The sequence below is a fragment of the Penicillium odoratum genome (genome assembly GCF_028828045.1).
Source record: "Penicillium odoratum strain IBT 22623 chromosome Unknown utg000008l_segment0_segment0, whole genome shotgun sequence".
Classification (NCBI taxonomy): domain Eukaryota; kingdom Fungi; phylum Ascomycota; class Eurotiomycetes; order Eurotiales; family Aspergillaceae; genus Penicillium; species Penicillium odoratum.
The window spans coordinates 2,765,510-2,786,316 of NW_026643150.1; the positions used below are offsets into that span (position 1 = coordinate 2,765,510).

Sequence of the window (20,807 nt, forward strand, 5' to 3'; positions counted from 1 at the left end):
GCTTCAGCTTCCAGAGCTCATTCTGTCGCAACCATGGCGACCGTTGGCGCATCAGAAGGGACCACCCCCCCCAATAGCACGTGAGTCTATCTAATTCACGACTTCTTTTACTGTTGATCACTAACGTGCCTGCTCAGTGTATATGTATGGACCTGTCTCTCCCCCTCTTCACCCGCAATCTCCAACCGCTCCGCTGCCCGCAGCCTGAACTGACATATGCCTTTTTCCAACCCGCCAGGTCCGAAATCTAGAGGAGCACATTAAAGTCGAACAACTGAAGGTCGCTCTGGAAGAGATCTTCTCAGAATTTGGCAATGTGGTTGAGATTGTCGCAAAGACCAACCTCCGCGCCAAGGGCCAGGCTTTCATTGTCTACGACAGTGTGGAGGCTGCCACTCGTGCCATTGATGAGGTGAATGGGTTTGATCTTTTCGATAAGCCCATGGTCCTAGATTACGCGAAGACAAGAAGCGATGCTACGGTTCTGCGGGAAAGCGGGACGGAAGAGCTCGAGGCTCATAAGAGACGACGGATGGCGGAGAAGGGTATGTTACAGTGGTCTCTTCGTGACTACGTTGACTGCTGGAAGTATAATATAACTGACAGTTGATTTTCTCGTTATTTTTCACAGAGCGCAAACAAGCCCACGAGGCCCTCGAGGCCCAGAAGAAGCTCAAGCGTCCCGCCGCCGCCGCCGAGCCTGCTCGCCCCGCAAAGACGACCAAGGGTACCGGCCTCAAGCCTACCTCTGGTACTACCACTGCTGTCGTCCCAGATGAGTACCTCCCGCCCAACAAGATTCTGTTCCTGCGGGAAATCCCCGATGACGCCAACGAGGAGGGTCTGTCATCTATCTTTGGTCGCTTCGAAGGGTTCAAGGAAGTTAGATTGGTTCCTGGCCGCAAGGGTATTGCATTCGTCGAGTATGAGACTGAGGCAGGGGCCATTAGTGCAAAGGAGGCTACTTCGGGTATGCCCATGGGCGAACAGGGCAAAGCCATCCGCGTCACCTACCAGAGACAATAGTCGCTTGGCTATTGCACATCTCCGAAAAGGAAAATCTGATCTTGTTCTGCTGGCGTTTGGGGGTCTTATCTTACCTGTGTAGCAATGCAAAGACTACCTAGGTAACTTATGGTTCAAATAACTCATCATGATTGCTTCCGAGGTTTCTTAATTGATTGCGTCTGTGTTGGTCCAGTAAATCAAAGTATATTTCTGGACGTGAAGCCAATCGGTGGCCAAAACAGTACAGAGTTACTCCGTAGTACTTGACAAAAATGATACAAATATCAAAATCAAATGCTAGGGGGACAATAGGCGTAGTCCGAAATAAGAAATAAAATGCAAAGAAAAGAAAATCCCTAGAAAATCACGTCGTTGTCTTCTTGTTCACCTAGAACATCCGTAGTCTCGGCTTCTTCCACCTCCTTAACCTCCTCGGCCTCCTGGGCTGGAGTCCCGTTCTGTGCTTTCCTCTCAGCTTCCTTTTGCCTGGCAGCTAGCATCTCGGCGTCGGCAGCCGCAACGTCGCGCTGCTTCTTGTTGGAGACCTTCTTGAGGCGATAGAATTCCTCTCGGTCCAGTTCGTCGAGCTCGGAGTTGATGTCTGTACGGTTTGAGTAAGTATCGTGATTGATATTGATAGTAAGGGCAATGGCACAAACATTTTATGGTGTTCTCAGTTCTAGGAATAATGACATGCTCACTGGAGCGAGGTGTTAGTATAATACATCATAGCCTACCGCATATCTTAGAGAATGAAACTCACATGGCGTTTACTAGAAGACGAGTCAGCTTTGGTATACAGGGACAGCGAATTCGATGATATGCTTACCTCTTCGGTTGACAACCTTGATAACCTCATCCAGAATCAAGAAGGCAGTCTAGAAAAATTAGCGACTGGCCATGCATGCAAGCAATCATGGTGTTCCACTATCCATACCTGTAGACTAGCCAGCTCCACCAACGTCTCCACAGCCCGCGCATAGGTCTCCCGGCAGCGCTGGATCTGTTGACCACCCTTACCAAGACCCGTCAAAGCGAAGTCATTGATACCCTCCTTTGTGTAACTCTCGAATTGGGGAAGCAAGACACCGGAGACGTTCTCGTGTTTTGCGCGCACTCGGAAGCGAGCTTGTTTGGCGGACTCCTGAACCTGATATCCGATATCGCCGCCAACTGCATAGCTCACCTCAGCGAGGGAAAAGGCAGCAATTTGCATAACCCGACCCATCTTTTGCTTGGCCTCATCGATGCGACGTGTGATATCTATAGACTGGAATTAACCTCTGGAGAATGGGAATGCGGGATGCGGGGAGGATCTGGGTCTAACTCCTCAAGAGACATCGTACCTCGGAAACGTCTATGAAAGGTATAAGTGATTAGTGGAGCTCTAAATATCGAGTACAATGTGGAGGCCATACTTGGTCAATGCTTCACTCTTTCGTTTCAATAAGCTGTGTCCAATCTCGGCTCCCTTCAGCTTGCTCTTCATCAACCCCAATGATTGGCGAGTTGGGAAGACTGGCTCTCGGCCCTGCATAAAAGAAAATCAATTATACCGATAATATGGCGAATTAATAACACATTGCACTCACCACAGCACCGGACATGACGGCAGCTTAGTAGAAAACCAAAAAGAGAACTAGACCAACAGCAGTTGTAGACGTGCGGCCACATTGATATGACGCCGATAGCGCTACACCGCCTCCATATTAGGATATACCATTAGTCACGTGACTATATTGCTGCAATGTCGTTTCATCCTTCATGGGCGCGACTGCGTGATTTCCCTGGGAATTTCACCACCTACGCCCCTTGTCTCATGCTGAACTAGCGACCGTGCCACCTGATCCCGCTCGAACAGAGTGGCGCTATGCCAGGGACGCTCCTGCCCCCGAGATCAAACCGGCAGCACGCACAGATGGATCGCCCATCTGCGTCCCGGCCGGACCTCTACCTGATTGTAAGCGCCCGCTGCATGTTCTTTTCTCTCAACCCAAAATTCTTTGAGCTAACATCTGTCTGTATCAGACTGACCAGGACACTGTTTATGAACAAGATCTTTTGCGTGAAGTTGGAAGTATTAAGCCATGGTTGGCATACATCGAATTCAAGCAGCAAAATGGCACGCTCTATGAGCAAGCTTTTGTATGTTTATACCTCAACACCTCAGACTCTTTGGAAACAATTCTAACATCCTTCTTACTAGATTATGGAGCGTGCATGCCGACAATTGCCCCGCTCATACAAGTTGTGGAAGATGGTGAGAAACGTTTGAAATTGGCTGTCAAGAATCGATTGACTAACTGGTCCTTGTCATAGTACCTGGAGTTCCGAACAAAGCACCTCAAGGGGCGCAATCCTACTGTCTACCGCGCGGAATACCTGAAAGTGAATGCTCTTTTTGAACAAGCCCTGGTTCTTCTCAACAAAATGCCTCGCATCTGGGAGATGTACCTCACCGTTCTGATGCAGCAGCCCATGGTGACGCAAACACGGCGGACCTTCGATCGGGCTCTCCGGGCATTGCCAGTCACCCAGCACAACCGAATCTGGAGACTGTACAAGGGCTTCGCGCGATCTGCATCTGGGCCGACCGCCGTGAAGATCTGGGCTCGGTACATGCAAATTCACCCCGAGAATGCAGAGGAATACATTGAAATTCTGGTGGAGATGGGTGAATATACGGAGGCTGTCAAGGTCTTCATGGAAATTCTCGACAACCCGCGGTTTGAGTCCAAGCACGGCAGAAGCAATTTCCAATTATGGACCGAGATGGTTGATCTGCTGGTCTCGAAGGCGAAGCAAATTGAAGTAGGCCCACAAGTGGGAATCGATGTGGATGCCATTCTCCGAAGTGGCATTGATCGATTTGCAGACCAGCGAGGAAAGCTTTGGGCTGGCCTGGCAACCTACTGGATCACCAAGGGTAACTTCGAAAAGGCGCGCGATGTGTTTGAAGAGGGAATCACCACTGTTATGACAGTCCGTGATTTCACACTGATCTTTGACTCCTATGTCGAATTCGAGGAATCCATCATCGGTAGCCTGATGGAAGCAGCAGCAGTCCGATCTGAAAAGGGTAAACTCGACGAAGAAGCCGATTTCGATCTTGACTCACGCATGCTGCGCTTCGAGCAATTGATGGATCGACGACCATTCCTAGTCAATGATGTCCTTTTGCGTCAGAATCCCAACAATGTCATTGAATGGGAGAAGAGGGTTGGATTATGGGGAGACAACAAACAGGAAGCTGTCAACACATATACAGCTGCTATCGCCGCTATCAACCCAAAGAAAGCTCATGGCAAGTTCTCGGAGTTGTGGGTCAATTACGCTAAACTCTATGAGAATGGCGGGGATCTAGGAACCTCTAGAGTCATTTTCGAAAAGGCTGTCAAGGTTCCATACAAATCTGTAGCTGAGCTGGCCGAGACATGGTGTGAATGGGCCGAGATGGAGTTGCGTGCGGAGAACTTTGATCAGGCTGTTAGTATCATGGCCAAGGCCACTCAAGCGCCCAAGAAATCCACTGTGGATTACTTCGATGAGACCTTGTCTCCGCAACAGCGAGTCCACAAGAGCTGGAAGTTGTGGAGTTTCTATGTTGATCTAGTTGAGAGTGTGTCTTCATTAGACGAGACAAGAAAGGTCTATGAGCGCATCTTCGAGCTTCGTATTGCGACACCGCAGACTGTTGTCAACTACGCAAACCTGCTGGAGGAGAACGACTACTTCGAAGATTCGTTCAAGGTGTACGAGCGCGGTCTAGATCTCTTCAGTTATCCTGTTGCCTTTGAACTCTGGAATTTGTACCTGACCAAGGCTGTCGATCGCAAGATCGGAATCGAGAGACTGCGCGACCTCTTCGAACAGGCCCTAGATGGGTGCCCACCGAAGTTTGCCAAGCCCCTTTACTTGATGTATGGAAACTTGGAGGAAGAGCGAGGTCTTGCACGACATGCAATGCGTATCTATGAGCGTGCAACCCGGGCTGTCTCCGACGAGGACCGGTTCGAATTGTTCGAATTTTACATCACCAAGTCCGCCTCCAACTTCGGTCTTACATCCACCAGACCTATCTACGAACGGGCTATCGCAGCTCTTCCCGACCAGGAGGCCAAGGAGATGTGTCTCAAATTCGCCGAGATGGAACGCCGGCTTGGTGAAATCGACCGTGCTCGTGCGATTTACGGCCACGCCTCCCAATTCTGCGATCCTCGCACGAATGCTCCTTTCTGGCAGAAATGGGAGGCCTTCGAGGTGCAACACGGAAACGAGGACACATTCAAGGAGATGCTCCGCATCAAGAGAAGTGTCCAGGCTCAATACAAGTATGTCCATGTTCTCTCTCATTCACATTTTTCAAACAATTTACTGACAATCTTACAGCACCGATGTCAACTTCATCGCATCGCAGGCTATTGCGCGCAGCCAGCAACGCCCAGACGGCGAGCAAGGCGAAGACGAGGATGCAGACCGTGCGGATGCTATGGCTGCTATCGAACGCCAAGCTCGGGCCCCCGTCGGCTTTGTTGCTGCCAGCACCGGCCCAGAGGGTGGTAACCGCCCTCCGCCGGCTGGTGAAGCAGCTCCTGCAGCTCCGGCAAACCCCGATGCTATCGACCTTGATGACGACATGGATGAATAGGCAGTTTACATGTCCACTACCTACTAAGAACATCTCAGGAGGAGGCATTCACCTGAGCCTGCTCAACTGAACTGAATGTTCCTTTCATCTGCTTCGCATCACTTTGTTTCCTTGGCATTTTCTATTCTTCTCTAGTATAAGTATCATCTGACATTCAGTCATCTGTCCTCTTTATTATTTTTTCTCGTCGCATATCCAGTCTGACGTCGACTCGCTATTTTTCCTTGCCTTGACTCGACCATATCCTGCTCGTGAATGAAGAATTGATTTCCATTCCATTTTTTACATGTCTCTTCTCCCCGCTTCACGACATTCCTGATTTCAACGGGGCGTCTGTTCTCTGTTGTACAAACACTTACATACATTACCTAGCTTCTTATCTATAGGTATTGATTCTTTTTCAAATTTTCACTCCATGTCATTGAATCTCGTAATTTGTCTTGGAGCTGAAAATGAATACAACAAAATCTCTAGGCTATCAGCTATAAGGCAGGACGCTAGAGTCATGGTGCAGATGGTTGTGCATGGCAGTCCTGGATAATAGACGTTTTCAAATATTGTACCTGTTTCGATTGCTCTCTCGAAGCTTCATTATTCAACAATTCTTTTATTATGAGGTAGCGCCAATAAGAAATCGCACTTATCTACAGTCGAAATTGAGTAGGAGGAAGAAATTCAAAATCACAAGGCTGCGACTCCAGCGCTAATCTATATGTAAATGCAGATAAAAAGCAAAGAAGCAAGGACTGCACGCAGTCGGAGATTAGAAACAAAGACTCTTATGTCGAAGCAACCTCCTCGGTAGGAGCAGATTTCTCGTCGGCAGCAGTCTCTGTTGTCTGTTCCACGGCAGGTGTCGACAGTGTAGCAGTTTCATCACGCTCCTTTGTTGCATCGAGGCTCAGCTTTGCTGGAGACGTGACCCCAGAGCCAGGCTGAGACTTCTCACCTTCCTTACCCGCGTCGGGGAAAATCTCAGCGAAAAGATCGGGTAGGAATCGTCCGAGACGCTTGCGAGTTTCCAGCCACATTTCCTCTTTCTTAGGGTCCTGAGCCGGAGGGACAAGGTAGCCGCCATCGGCCATGACCAGAAGGATATTCTTCAAGCTCTCGGGAATCGCTTCTTGGAGGCTATCGCTCTGACCGCTGTTCATCATACGGTCGAGGATATCGAGAATTTGGAGCCAGAGAGGAAGCATCCCCTCTCGGTTAGGAAGCTGATCGAGGAAGCGCAGGAAGATCTTGCAAACCAATGTTGCTGCTTGAACTCGGGTCTCGCTCATACCAACAGGATCGGAATGATACACCTCAGGCTTGAGAAGGCGCAAGATGAGTGGGAAAAGGACCTCATCGAATAGGGTGGTCCATTCCTGGTCATCGCCGGATATTAACTCGGCAGACAGAAGAGCCCGTTGGAGGGTGGAGATAGCATGGTGTCGAATATCACGGCATGGATTTATACACTGGCCTGAAAGGTTTTGGAGAATCGGATACCAGTAAGCGGCCCAGGCTGCTTATTTCCGTTAGCTTAGAAGATCGACTGTGATTGGGGACTGAAAGCTGTAGGGACTGACCTTCATGTGTCTCAAGGTGAGACTGGTTGATGAGCGTGGGAACCCGAGCTGTCAAATCGTAGATTAAACCGATTGCCTTGACCCCGCGGGTGACAATTTGATTTTCGCTATTCACTCGTTAGCATTTGCTTGATGTGAAATGATAGGGCCTGCCATACGTAGACTTGGGCTGCTTGATACCCTTAGTTCTCCGAGCGTGGCCATCTCTCCGACGTTCGGTAATAGACCCCACATGCGCTGCGCTGACAAAGTCATTTGCAAGGGAGATGGCAGATTTGTAATTGTCGGCGGTAACGATGTCAGGCATTGACTTCACAATGCTCTGGAAGAGTTCAAAGACCATAGGGGCAGACTCCTCGTGTTGAATTAATCTCTGGAGAATAGACCAGAAATCTGGAGAAATTGTGATCTCGTTTCGCAAACGGCCGGGGTGAGCGATGCATCGCGAAAGGCCCCTCACTGTTGGTACAGCAAGTGTTTCTAAGATGTCTTGGTCATATCCAGAGATAGCATGGAGCACAACCGGTACTCGCAGGAAGTGCTGATCCTATGATTAGTTAGAGAATGAATTAAATAAGGAGCCTATAATCACCTACATGGCTGAGTCGTAAAAGATTGAGAAGGTAAGAGACAATGCGTGACATAGTCAACGGATGGAGATTCTTAGCGTCTCGCACTAAAGTCTGCAGGGTAGTCGCAAGTAATTCGCCAAGAGTCTCAAGAGTTTCATTATCGCGAAGAGTGAGCACAGTTGCCAACTCCAAGTTGAAAATCATTGATGGATCGTATTTCGGCTGGTTCGGGTCAACTCTGGCGCCTGTGGGCCTTGATACGGGGCTTAATCGTTCCGGCTTCACAACAATGACTGCAGGTGCATTCTCCTCCGGTAGTTGAGATAGCAATGCCTCCACAAGCTTCACAAGAGATGACAGAGGAATAGATCTGGTGAAGAGTCAGCATGTTAGTTAGAACATTGACACACAAAATACTCACTTGAAATTGGTCAAAATTTCTGATATCGAGCATGCAGTGACGCAATCCACTGTGCAAAGAGTGTTGTCAAGCTCCTCATCTGACGGCTCAGGTGGATCATCAGCCGCGTAACTGGAGAGGTAAGATGTGAATGCAGATAACAATCCCGAGTCATTAACACGGTTGTCGCGATCCACTACCAGTGATGGGGGTTGTAATGGAATAGGGGAGACATCAAGCTCAGCCGTCAGCGTAGAGTCAAAAGGCGGGATCAAGGAATTGATGAACAAGTTGCTGAGAATGCGGACAATGTGTTCCCAGCCCTGATTAGGAGCAGACTCATTGCCCAATAAAACACGGAAAAGAACGACAGTGGCCAATTGTGCTCTGAAATCCCTTCCGAACTTGACAGCTAGCTCGCTCACCATGACACTCTTTTTGCCTGCCTGTACCTCGGTGTTAAGCGCAGTACTTGGCGGCTTGTTAGTGGCCAAAGTGCTGATAGAGGCTAAAGAGTAGATAATACGGTCGAACGCCTCGGTCAAATCATACCGAGCTGCAATTTGTGCGCATTGGTCGAAACCATTGACGACCCGAGAATAAACTGCGTCGTCCGATGCAGACATAAAAACATAAGATAATGTTGCTACCACTGGCTTCCACGTAGCTTCAAACATATCGGCATCGTGCATGTTGGTCTCCCCCACAACCATATCACCAGCACCCGATGACTTTAGAAGTAGCTCTTTCCATGCGTAATCAAAGGCGTGCTTGTTCTCATGCTCGTCAGGAAGAATGATCTCGTTATTCTTGATGGAGTCATAGATTTCCTGTAGGAATTCCTCGGTGAAATCACCGCCGCCGTTGACTCCGCGCAAGTTCCTAGCGAAGGCAGAGAACGACATGCGATTTTGTGACTTTACATTGGGGTTGTACAGTTCCGTGTTCAGCATGATGATGGCGTAAGTAAGAATGTAAAGAGCATCCTTGTCCGCGACTCCTTCTGGCTGCGCCTTTTCGGTATAGTGCTCTGCAAAGGTTGTGACGATTCTTTCGATAAGCGGCGACTCACCCGGTAGTCGGAAAGAGCTGAGTAACTCCCGGAGTGCTTCCACCACGTTCCTTCCTGAGAAGTCAAGAAGATCCACAAACGCACCCAGCAACTCTTCATTGTCACGCTTTGAGATGAAGTCTCCAAGTACCTTCTTGGACAAGCGGGCTGTGCCTTTCAAAAATCGAGCAACCAAAACAGGGTTGCTTGGGTCCTCAATAATGCCATGCTCTGCTAAGTAGGCAATTCCAGCCTTCGGGTTTTCGTTAAACATTTGAGCTCCCTTGATGATAAGTTTCTTCGTTTTGCGCTGGTTTCGAAGGCGGTCTCGTGGAGGGTAGTCCCCAGGTATCGGTTTATCATCCATCCGGTCGTAAATGAACTGCACGTACCCAAGAAGAGAGTCGAGGCAGAGTGGAGGGACATTTGTAGTGCTCCATGTTGCAGAGTCGGGGAACGCATTTCGAGAGAGCAGGCCAATCATGTCCTCACACAAGTCGGCTCGATCGACTTCACAGTCATAGTTCACAAAAAGTTCGACCATGAAACTTGGGATGCGTGACAATACACCAATACTTTCAACCATTGCTTCACGAGCTTCTGGTTTTCTCGAACCGCCTTCCAGCCCTAGTTTCTGCCGATCCTTAACCGGGACCGGTGTTGTTCTGCCGCTGTTACTCTGCGATGCCGGTTGCTTGACCAATTTTGGGGTTTGCGGCACGCCTTCATAAAGAGACGGATCAATACCAGGCTCCCGTGGAATCTCAACACGCGGGTGGAGACAAGCCACTAGGTATGATAAGTAGAGCTCTTGTTGAAGCTTCAACACGGGTCGACATGTCGACAATAATGTACCAGCAACCCTGAGAGATCCAGCGAGAATCGCCAATTGTTCAGAACGAACCAACTGGAAGATATAACGGCAAAGATCATCTTTGGCCAAAGCAGCCAAGCTTGGGTGACGAGCAATAGAGGGACCAGCTACTTCTAAAGCAACATCGATGATACGCAGGGCCATCACCCTCATTGTGTCAGTGTGCTGCCGGTTGTGCGGGTCGAGAAGATCAATCAATACCCTGAAAAGCTCCCTGATGGAGGGCAAAGAGTATGGTTGTATTTCTCCGCTCTCATCACCAGTTTGCGGGCTTGGGGGTGCGGCTGCCGCTCCCCCATTACCGGTCTGCTCGTGTGCTCCCTCTGTGCTGGTGCTGTCTCGATCTGCGGTTGCTGTATCTGAGCTCATCACAGACTTGTGTTGTGAAGTAACCGTGTCACCATTTACAGATGGATCCATTTTAAGGTTGGATGTATCCTTCTTGGTGCTTTCGTCTGCGAATGGGATAGGCCCGGTCGGCGTGTCTTGGTCGAGGGATGATAGGCGCGTGAAAATGACCTGGCACATGTTGACCATGGCCATCTCCGCAGACCTTCGCAATACCTCAGATAATCGACTCTGACAGCACATGCTGAGGCCTGTTTCCATCATCTCACAGACACTCTCGTCCCCAAGGAGTTCCCCTTCTGGTCGAGAGAGCATACCCTCCATCAGCTTCAGGATTCTCAGCAAGACAATTTCGTCCGCAGAAGAATCGCTGGCTTCAAAGCGGCAATGTGTAATGGCGGCTGATAAGAGTTGCATGGCCATGGGAAGTCGAGGAGAGTCCCGGTTGACAATGTTGTAGGAAAAGAACTTAGTCACGGCGATCAGGGCAAGGGAGGTGATAGCGGCAGAGGTCGAGGAGGATCGGATAACCTGCAAGAAAGGATGAAGTAGGGCGGGAGTATCAAAGGCGCGAATGTCTTTGCAGCCCTTGAGATCACTCCGCAGGCGGGTAAAGGCCGATATCAACGGGTTATCCTGCATGCTCTTCCCCTTCTTCCCTCGCAGGCCCCATCGATTGGCCAGGGCATGGTCTTCATCACTGTGAAATTCTTGTGGGCTTTTGCGCGGACTTGGAGGTGCAGAGGAGTCCCGATCGTATACGCGGGTGCCTCCATTGCCGCCCAGGATGGCGGAGACGGAGGAGTGCGCCCAGCGGGCATGCTTCCGCATGGACGAGGTAACGGTGATGCATTCTGTGGTCACCAGGGCCACGGGGTCTATGGCAATAGGTAAAGGCTCTGACATGGTTGAATCGAGCATCTCGGCCGGGAGATGTGCCCTGTGGTGTCACCGAGGAATCGAGAATCGGCGAACAACAGCTGGTCTCTCGATGAGCTGCTGTTTGCCTGTCTGAGCCTAGCGTCTTCCCCGCCTGTTCACCGCCTTTGTCAGGGGTCAAGACCATGTGAGTCAGCAGATCTGGTATTAAACAAATATTATTGGAGAATTCAGCTGTATTGTGGTATTTTTATGTAATTTAATACCGATGAAGACACCATGGCTCAAATGCTGCTACAAAAGGATGAGTCTTGCACCCTTTCAATCAGCTTTTGCAATTGTGACTATATAATGCCTTTTCCTTCTGATTCAGTTCTGATTCATAGATAGATAAGTCTTTCTATGACATCTTCGATATAAAAAGTAGGCTTGTTCCTCCAGACGTTCCTACATATAGTGTGTGTATTAATATCTATCTTACTTATCTCAGACCAATTGAATAAGTTCCATACTCTGGCACCAAGAAAACAGTAACTCTCAAATGATCAATTGGTCAGAAATAAGAGAGAAACGAATTTTGTTATAGTAGTGCTGATCCTTTCGGAATATCCTTGATGCCCATTGACATGCATGCAGCAAAATGTAATGCAAGTGGAGTTGTTGGGGGGACTATCGGTTTGTTTATATATAGCTTTTTCGGGCAGATCCAAGACAGTGGACCTAAAACGATAATACCACCAAGATGTGGACACTTTAATCTTTATAATTGCTTTGTTTCTGCTCAAAATTTATGATATGTATGAAATCCTCCGAAACCAGTAGAGTGAAGGTTATTGGCATCTTTTTTTCTAGGTGTTCTTTGCATGTTGACAACCCACATGTGCAAAACACAACCTTGGAAGGACTTGGTTCAACCACCATCTACTCCATATTATAGGCAAAGGAAGCCAAGCTAGGGGGGTTCAAAATACAATTCGATTATCCGTTTGTGACTTGCCTTGCAGGTGGTTGGGGAGAGCAACGGGGAGGAAAAGTCGCGTTGGCCGGACAAAACGTAAACACAGAGAGCACCCACGAGCCCTCCAGGCTTGCCAAGGCCCCCCCAGTTATCGCCCTATCGCACCGCTATCATATCCCCCGCTTGCGCCCAAAACAACTCCAGATGTCCCTTCGTCGCATTCTATGCGCTCGCCAACTGAAGAAGTGGTAGTCCTTATTTGACTTGCCACTGTATGGAGGGGGACTTTGTGTGTTGCGACTGCTTTCGATCACTTTCTCTGTCTCTCCAAATGGACTGTTAACCACTTCCGCTATCACCCTCTTTCCAACTTGTGCGCCACCGCGCTTTCCTTGTGTTCTGTCGCTCCTTCCACTTCCTGTTCCAGCTCTATCAAATAACATTCTCTTGCCTTCATATTCCCTGGTACTTCCAACTTGCGAGGCAAGTGCAATCCACCATGGCGGCCAACGCAGGTGCGCCCGCAGGCACCCTGTCGGATATCCCGCTGGAACACCTCAGTCTTTACCATGCCGTCGACTCCTACCTCTCCTCCGTTCTCGTCTTCTATGGCCCAGTTGCAACCGCCAATGCCACCGTGAGCAGTTCGCGCATTCAGGCGCATATTTTCAGCCCCGCAGGCTTCCAAAGCTACAATCGAATAACAATCTCACCGGCTGCACCGCTTTACGCTGCTGTGAACCATCTACCCCGCGAAAGACAAGGCGATGCGGTTTGTCGCGCACTTGCCGTAAGCATGTTGAAATACTTCACCGAGTTATCGGATCCTCTAAAGACTCATTTGGCTGAGAGGTCACAAACGGCACAACAAGGCGGTCGAGCCCCAAAGTTCTTCGCCGAGATGCACGCCGCAGACTTGGCCAGCCGTATGACAAAGGTTGAAGATTCGACGGAGATTATTCGAGATATTCGCAATTCTTTCCAGGAGCGCAAGATTCCTTGGACTGACCTTGATGTCATCCTCCCAACTGGTACTATACAACTCTCCGGCAGGAGAGAAAGCGCCAGTTCAGACTCTGAAGAGTCCCAAAACCTCCAATATGGCCCATATGCGCCTCTCATTATGGCACTTGGGGACCCTATGTTTCTGCCAACATCGCGTCTCAAACGTGCGCCGTCACAATCCACCAACGTGAGCAAGTCCAGAACATTTACTCGTGCTCAAAAAGAATCTGTTCGTCTCACCATGTGTGAGCTCGTGGATACTGAGGAGCGATATGTTGCCAAGTTGTATTCGCTTGTTCATGAGGTTGCCGACGAGTTCCGCCAAAAAGCCCAAGGCAGGGGCCCTTCCAGTACCAGTCCCGATGAAAACGCCTTAGAAACACTATTTCCACCATGTTTAGATGAAATTTTGGAAGTCAATCTTGGATTCTTGGATGTTATTCGACAGGTCCTCGACGACACAGAGAGGGACGCACTCGAAGATATTGGTCAGGACACTGAGCTTCCCTCACGTCGAGGTGTAGCCCGGGAGAATAAGGATGTGATTGGTGCCGTTGAGTTTGCCAAAGCATTGCTTGATTGGTTGCCACAATTCTCCCAGCCATATGCCGAATACATGCGGGCGCACAACGGGTTTAATCAGACTCTTAACTCAGTTATGAAGGATAAGAACTCCAGTTTTTCAAAACGAGTTTATGAGACTGGAGAACAGAGATTACGATCTCTTCTGATGGAACCTGTTCAGCGGCTTCCTCGCTATAGTTTATTGATTGATACCATGACAGGTAGTTTGCCGCTGGTTCATCCTGCTGTGCGTCCTTTATTGAAAGCTCGCGACATGGTGAAAGACATATGTGCACTTGAGAACTCTTCTCCATCTGGCCATGCACAGAGTCTTCGTCGCTTGAGGGAGCTTGTCGATGGCTGGCCTGCAAAGATTTTCCCGGACGGCCGCTTGATCACAGCAGTCGATGTAGATGAAATTACCGCTCCATATCAACTGGACGGAAAAGCACCAGGCCCTGGGGCTGGAATATTGCTTCTCTACCGTAACTGCCTCGTGATACTCGCAAAGTCAGCAGACGGCCGAAGCACGGCACGCGGAGTGCTGGCAGACATAGATAATGCTACGACCTCGACCACAGACACGTCTATGAACCTGCCATCCTCCGAACTCAAAGTCGCGCAAGTGCTAGAGCTTCACACCGTGCGATGCATGCAGTCGGCATGTGGTCGGATACTGTTCATCGTGCCAGCCTCATACCAGTCAGCTTCATACACTCTCGACAGTGGCGCAGATCTCATTGCCTTGGAGCTGACTTCCATGTATGAAGGAAAGGCCAGTCGATTGATCGAAGAAATATTCAAAGCAAAGATTGAAGGCCGTTTTTCAGAAAAAGAGCGCGAAAGTGGAAAGTGGACTTTGCGCAGCCCCGCTGCCGCTCTGGGAAACACCAATATCCTTGCCTGTGTGTGCGAGGATGGCGAAGCTGTGGCTCTTGATCAAGCTCACTCATCTCCAATTCGCGTAGTATTTGACAAACCAAAAGGAAACTCCGCCCAAATTCTGAGAAACACTCACTTGGAGGTTGTCATATCCATCTCTCTACCCAACGGTGATCAATTCAGAATGGATGTGGATTCTATACTTGGTGCCCCGTCAACAGATCTGGTATCGGCAGATACGTTCGTTCCAACACTTTCAAGGCGCATACAAAGTCTTCTCTCACCCCTGCACAACCCACAGAACCCTAGGGTTATGATACCATTGGTTCGGTCCAATTTTGAAATCCTTCGATACATTGCAAGCAGTTTGATAACCCAAGTCAAATCCTCTCGTGGATTCCGACCACCTTCACCAACCAAGTTGATATCGAACCTGCTGGGAGGTAGCCGCGAAAATGTCCCCACCATCAAGCAGCCAAATTCAGCCACGTTGTTGGGTGAATTTCCTAAGATGCCTCCCCCGAGAGCCAATCTCTCCAGATCAAATACTCTACCCTCCACATTCCCCACCAAGGAGAAAGACAAAGAAAAGGAGAAGGAGAAGGAGAAGGAGAAGGGAGAAAGCCCTAACAAGATATCGGTTGTTGGAACACCTGCTGCACGGGGCCCTGATGGTCAACTTGGCTCTCTGGAACAAACATTTGCGGCCTACGTACTCTCTGTACAGTCTCGAAGTGGAAATATTCTGGGGCGAATGCTTCGTGCCAGAGAGACTGTGGACCGTTCTGCAGTCAATGAGCTTTACAATATCCTTCTGGAGGATCCCTGTAAACTTCAGGCCGCTGCAGAGGTGCCTGTTGACACCTTATTTGTCGCCTTTGAAACTTTCATGAAAAATGCGTGGAAGAGGAGTATGGGTCCTGTGCTGGATAAACCAGCTTTGCGACAACTTCAAAGCCAATTTGACACCATGTTCCCTCGCGACTTCGACGAGCAATTCCGGAGGTTCTTGGCGGATACTAGCCCACAGAATCGGCGGGCATTGGCTGCGATAATTCGGCTTCTTGCCGATTTGTTAGACGCATCTGGAAATGACGGAGATCGTGGAGCGTTGACAATGGCCTTTGCTGAGGTTCTTACCGAAGATGGTGACCCTGTACATCACGTATCACTTTTGGACCGACTTGTTGAGGACTTCGATAATCTCTTTGAAGAGTTCATTCCTGCCGGAGCCTCAGTTGTAGGAACCCTGACCTGTGACCAGACCCAGACCAAGACGTCACAGGCCAGCACTGGGTCTGTAGGTTCGAATAATTCTTCATTCCGAAAGCGCTTCGGATTCAGTCTTCATAAGGACAATCAGAAAATTGAGGGCGAAGGCAAGGTTGCTTCAATCCTACGAACGTTGAGCAAGAGACAGAATACAACCGATTCAGAATCAAGTACCCCCAAGGGAACTTTGTTACGATCCAAATCTACTGATGTGGATGCTCGTCTGGGCTTCCTTCGGCCTACATCACGCGATCGCCCCTTCGGATTCTCATCCGAGGAGCAGATTTCGAGACCAGGCACTGGCCATGGTCAACCTCCGTCTTTGTCCTCCATCCGAGGAATCTCTCATGATGGTGTGGTGAAGCTTCGCCGAAAAAGGAGGAGCTCTCTGTCAGACCTACGGCCCCAGACCGCATCTTCAGAAGCGTCCAATGCATCCCATGTGTCCCTTGTTTCCAATATCTCCAATATTTCCAATGTCTCACCAACCCATCAGCTACGCCCAGTTACTCCGAATACTCGCTCTCGGCCTGAGCCAACCACACCGACCAGCCAACCGCCAAGGCCGCATAGTAGTTATTTGCCACGATCACCTACAAGAGGTGCATCGCCGGCGAAGGCAGACTCTCCCGTTCGCTTAGGATCACCCATTCGAAGAATGTCGCCGACACGTCCTTCCACTCCTAGTAGGAAAGAGAATATTGATCCCCAGATGCCTCAAACAGAGCGGGCTGCCAAGACCTCCCGTGCCATTCCAGACTCTCCAACCCAGGAAACGAGAAGACGATCCCGCGCGACGAGCATTCCTCAGCGGACACCCGGACTCCGAGAGAGACCCGCGACCAACGCGGAAAACAAGCGTCCGCAGTCTTCGTCCTCATCGCAAAGAACCCCAAAATTGCGGATGCAAAGTCCACAGAAGGTCAGTGGCTGCTCTATTTGATTAATTGAATCATTCAACTAATATTCTAAAATAGCTCCGTGAACGTGTGAAGACCGAAAAGAAGACCCAGGCCACTGCTCAGATCGGAATTCGAGACGAGCTGGCAATTCTTGGTGATGAGCTCCATGCTTTAAGACTTATACCGTCGAAGCATTCTAGCATGGAGCCAAATGGGGGTCCTGTGGACTCCCAGCGATCTTCAGAGAGAAGCGCAGCTCTAGAGAGTCGTTTCCGCATGCTTGAAGACCGACTTGACCAGTTCACAGGTGAGTACAATGGACGCACCGCTCTATTGGAGAGAGATGTGGAGTCGTCCCTGGTGGTCAGCGAAAAACGAGTGAAGAAGCTGGACGAATTGTATCGCGAAGCTAGTGCTGAGAACGAGGCCCTCTACTATCGGTTCAACTCGGAGCTCAGCAAACTCTCAAAGGATGTCCGAGCTGGTAGTGCGGAAGAATCCTTGCAATCCCAGCTTAATAATGCCTTAGAGGAGATCAGTCGCCTAAAGAAAGAAAATTTCCGACTCAAAAGAGAGGTCGGAGGTCTTCGCGCACAGCAGGCTGCCGTTGCTCTGTCGAGGGCAAGCGATCAATGATCACCATGAACCATTAATAATCATCTACGCTCCCTTCCTTTTGGTTTTTGTTCTTTCCAGGCCCGCCGCAAGCTGCATATCACTTTCCTTTCCATTCCGTGATACCACACTTACACAATTCCTTCTAACTTTTGACTCCCTGCCGAAAGGTTCTCTCCCATATTTGTTTGTATCCATTGAGATTGTTTGTCACTTTCCAGCCTCATACGAACAAATGATTTTGTGTCATGCATACTAGTTCTGGAGATCGAGTCCGCCAGGATTTCTCTTTCTTTATGTCTATCTTTCTTATTGTACACTAGCTGCTTCAGCTTCCACTGGCCTTCCCATCAGGCGCAATGCATCAGCATCAATCATCTTATACATCCACTCCCACTTTAGAGTCCACGTCCTACCTCCTGCTATGATTTCAGTCTCATTGTTTTTATTTTCTTTACGCCGAAGGCCCGAAAGATCGAAATCAAGCACCGGCAATGTCAATAACTTGCCGACTTTCTGAGTTTCTGATAGATCGGCAGCATTAAAGTCTTCTTGCAATAGTACGGGGAGTGTATACCGCGTAGGGCCTGGAGCCTGAGCCGACAAAAATTTGCGCAAATGGGTAAGAAGGACCGCGGGAGGATTATTCTTGCGCCCTTTCTTAACTGGTTCGTCGCGCATAGTTTGGAAATCGGATTCCTGGAGTGGTCGTATCGTGAAGGAAATGCTCTTTTCACACGTCGCGCTTTTAGACTCAGCTTGACCTTTCCTCAGCGGGGCAATAGACAGCCGGATCCAGTACCGGTCGTCCCAGAGCGTCCATTGTGAGTATCTCGGTCGGGAATTTGAGACTACCTCATCGGGTGTCGGTATAGGAATCTCGATAGATGTGACTGGTGATCGATTCTTCATAAAAGGCTGCCGTGAAAAAAGCCACGTACTGCAAGTTGGCGATTTTGCAGACCCTCCAGACGAGGTTTTCGTCTGCACAGGGGTAAACATCACACCCCCTAGTGTAAATTGCTTTAGAACCATGTCCCCCGGGGGATCATTTTTGTTGCCCGAACCAAAAATGCGCGAGACGAATGGCTCAAAGCTGCGCAGTGAGAAATGATTCCCCGGGAAGGGGGAAACGAGTTCCGTGATACGCCGAAGTGTTAAAGCCTGTATTTGCCGGGCTCGTTCAGAGGATGTCTGAGCCAACAGGGGATCCATCCAGGTTGGTATATCTCTGAACTGGACAGTCATTGTGCCTGTTCTGAGATTCAGGTCGTGAATGTGACACCGCGATGCTAGTAGCTGGTCTGATAGGCTTGAGGATACCTGTAGAAGATCCCGGCTGGAACGGATTAGGGAAAGGATCCGGGGTCCCTGCAAAGCGCGAGGTAAAGATTTGGATGATATCATGCTGCGAATGGCGTTCCGGGGCGTTAAGGTAGGGTCGAAATTAGTCGGGTCTGAGACGTAGGGAATATTGTTTTGGTGGCAAGTCTCTAGGAGTCGGTTTTTAGAGAAAGAGATAAGAGGACGACAAAGGAGAATTCCACCCGTTGCAATGGCCACTTTTGTTGGTGCCAGACTGTACCCCTTTTGAGAAGACTGGGCTGATGGGACTGCGGCCTTCTCTATGGGTGGTTGAGAAGTAGCGCTAGGCTGTGCTAATCGTACCGAGGAGCCACTTTCAGAGACTCCAAAGAGACCGTGACATTCGGGAATCCGAGCTATGCTTTGAATACCGCCGAGACCAGCACGGCGACCACCTGTAGCCAGGCGCCAAATGGTTGTCTCGATGGAGTCATCTCGGTGATGGCCCATGAGCAGGGCCTCGATGCCTTTGTTGCGACAGGCCGTTCCAAGGGCTTGATATCGAAGCCGACGGGCATGTGTTTCAAAGGCACTTGGCATCGATATCTGTACATTATCTTGGGTAGATTTGTCTAGAATATTTGAGAATGAAGACCAATTTAAATCCAAAATCTTGGTCTCGATACCTGGATGATATTAGTATGCAAGTTTAGATCATCCTCCACAAGAGGAACGGGTATCTTTCCTCTCATGTTCAGATGGCACAATTATGAGATCCATACCCATATCTGACAACCATGAGCTCACGGATTTGGCTTCATCGCCACTCTCAGGTCGAGCGCGATGGTCAACCACAAAGGCAGTTACGGAAATAGGCCCACCGATGGGCGTTAGTTCTAATTGCCGACACAAGTATGCGAGGGCCATGGAATCCGCACCGCCGCTGACGGCAAGACCTGAGCACAATAGTCAGTCGACATGAGCCTTCAATATACGCAGTTTTAGGTCAGTATTGAATCTTGTCTTGTAACTTACCGATCCGTCGCGGTAGTTGAACCACATCCCCGACCATGCTTTTACGGCCATGGGGAACGATACCTCTTACCCCCGACCATGCCAGGCGGAAGTGCTCGGCAAATTGCGCGACCGATATTGCATTCTTCCCCGCCATAGAGAGTTCAGCGTTGACGGATCAATTGCTCTTTCGCGATTGATATTCGGATCTCGGATAATCAGTTTTGCCGAAGACAGTGAGTCGAGTCGGCCAGTATAAGTAGTCAATTCATTGCCACTGAATGATCGGATCGAAGTCAAATATCAATCAGACAACTCAACTAGCTTAGTTGCCAACAAAAATTAAGTAAAGACAAAAAATGACTTTACATGCGCTAAGTTGATATTGTAAAAAGATCAAAAAGAAACGTCCCCGGGAAGGCTCGAACTTCCAACCTCCTGATTAACAGTCAGACGCGCTAGCCAATTGCGCCACGGAGACCCGCTTGTTATTGCGTCACTGATTAGAATGGTATATAATGCCAAAGTCAATGCTACGAAATATAATCATCAATCGTTCAAAATCTGATCTCTCAAACATACATACCTGTACCACACTTTCATAGCCCATCATATTATAAATTAGAGCCTCACCTGTGGGCTTAGGTATCGGATACATACATCCATTGATAGTTGTACACCTGAGCATGCACATGTGCATTTGTGAGTGTGATTAGATACTATAGACGATAAAGATATATATATATATTGGGTTCCATAAATCAGGCAGTCTCAACATTAGCCGGAATGGCAACCGATAAGCCTATCATTCTGCACCTTGGAGATCCTATCCAGTCTAACAAGGTGTGTTGACTGGTCAGGAACCGCTCACCTCCGTGAACAGGCACTTATTTAAGAATCGACGAAGGCTTGAACTCGAATTACTAGAATGCATAG

The 20,807-nt window shown here is 49.2% G+C and overlaps 6 protein-coding genes across 6 annotated transcripts; 3 read left to right on the forward strand and 3 right to left on the reverse strand.

Moving 5' to 3' along the window:
* Positions 1 to 33: 33 nt before the first annotated feature.
* On the forward strand, positions 34 to 1,026 carry N7520_011258 (U1A/U2B'/SNF family RNA-binding protein; the record flags this gene model as incomplete). Its single annotated transcript, XM_057145191.1, has 4 exons — positions 34 to 80; positions 138 to 144; positions 239 to 545; positions 632 to 1,026. The coding sequence occupies 4 exons, from the start codon at positions 34 to 36 to the stop codon at positions 1,024 to 1,026; spliced, it is 756 nt and encodes a 251-aa protein (XP_056990945.1).
* Positions 1,027 to 1,364: 338 nt separating this feature from the next.
* On the reverse strand, positions 1,365 to 2,615 carry N7520_011259 (H(+)-transporting V1 sector ATPase subunit D; the record flags this gene model as incomplete). Its single annotated transcript, XM_057145192.1, has 8 exons — positions 1,365 to 1,609; positions 1,668 to 1,708; positions 1,772 to 1,781; positions 1,838 to 1,886; positions 1,946 to 2,271; positions 2,355 to 2,365; positions 2,427 to 2,539; positions 2,601 to 2,615. The coding sequence occupies 8 exons, from the start codon at positions 2,613 to 2,615 to the stop codon at positions 1,365 to 1,367; spliced, it is 810 nt and encodes a 269-aa protein (XP_056990946.1).
* Positions 2,616 to 2,878: 263 nt separating this feature from the next.
* On the forward strand, positions 2,879 to 5,656 carry N7520_011260 (mRNA splicing protein SYF1; the record flags this gene model as incomplete). The annotated part of the gene is made up of 5 exons (XM_057145193.1): positions 2,879 to 2,968; positions 3,037 to 3,153; positions 3,215 to 3,268; positions 3,328 to 5,339; positions 5,398 to 5,656. The coding sequence occupies 5 exons, from the start codon at positions 2,879 to 2,881 to the stop codon at positions 5,654 to 5,656; spliced, it is 2,532 nt and encodes an 843-aa protein (XP_056990947.1).
* A 779-nt stretch (positions 5,657 to 6,435) lies between these two features.
* Positions 6,436 to 11,414, reverse strand: N7520_011261 (uncharacterized protein; the record flags this gene model as incomplete). Its single annotated transcript, XM_057145194.1, has 5 exons — positions 6,436 to 7,169; positions 7,231 to 7,337; positions 7,389 to 7,777; positions 7,827 to 8,172; positions 8,224 to 11,414. Coding segments are annotated over 5 exons (4,767 nt in total), but the record flags the coding sequence as incomplete, so codon positions are not given.
* Positions 11,415 to 12,811: 1,397 nt separating this feature from the next.
* Positions 12,812 to 17,573, forward strand: N7520_011262 (putative Rho guanyl nucleotide exchange factor; the record flags this gene model as incomplete). Its single annotated transcript, XM_057145195.1, has 2 exons — positions 12,812 to 16,957; positions 17,013 to 17,573. The coding sequence occupies 2 exons, from the start codon at positions 12,812 to 12,814 to the stop codon at positions 17,571 to 17,573; spliced, it is 4,707 nt and encodes a 1,568-aa protein (XP_056990949.1).
* Positions 17,574 to 17,861: 288 nt separating this feature from the next.
* Positions 17,862 to 20,028, reverse strand: N7520_011263 (tRNA lysidine(34) synthetase; the record flags this gene model as incomplete). The annotated part of the gene is made up of 3 exons (XM_057145196.1): positions 17,862 to 19,543; positions 19,640 to 19,813; positions 19,893 to 20,028. 3 exons carry the CDS (start codon positions 20,026 to 20,028, stop codon positions 17,862 to 17,864), a joined length of 1,992 nt encoding a protein of 663 aa, XP_056990950.1.
* Positions 20,029 to 20,807: the final 779 nt, after the last annotated feature.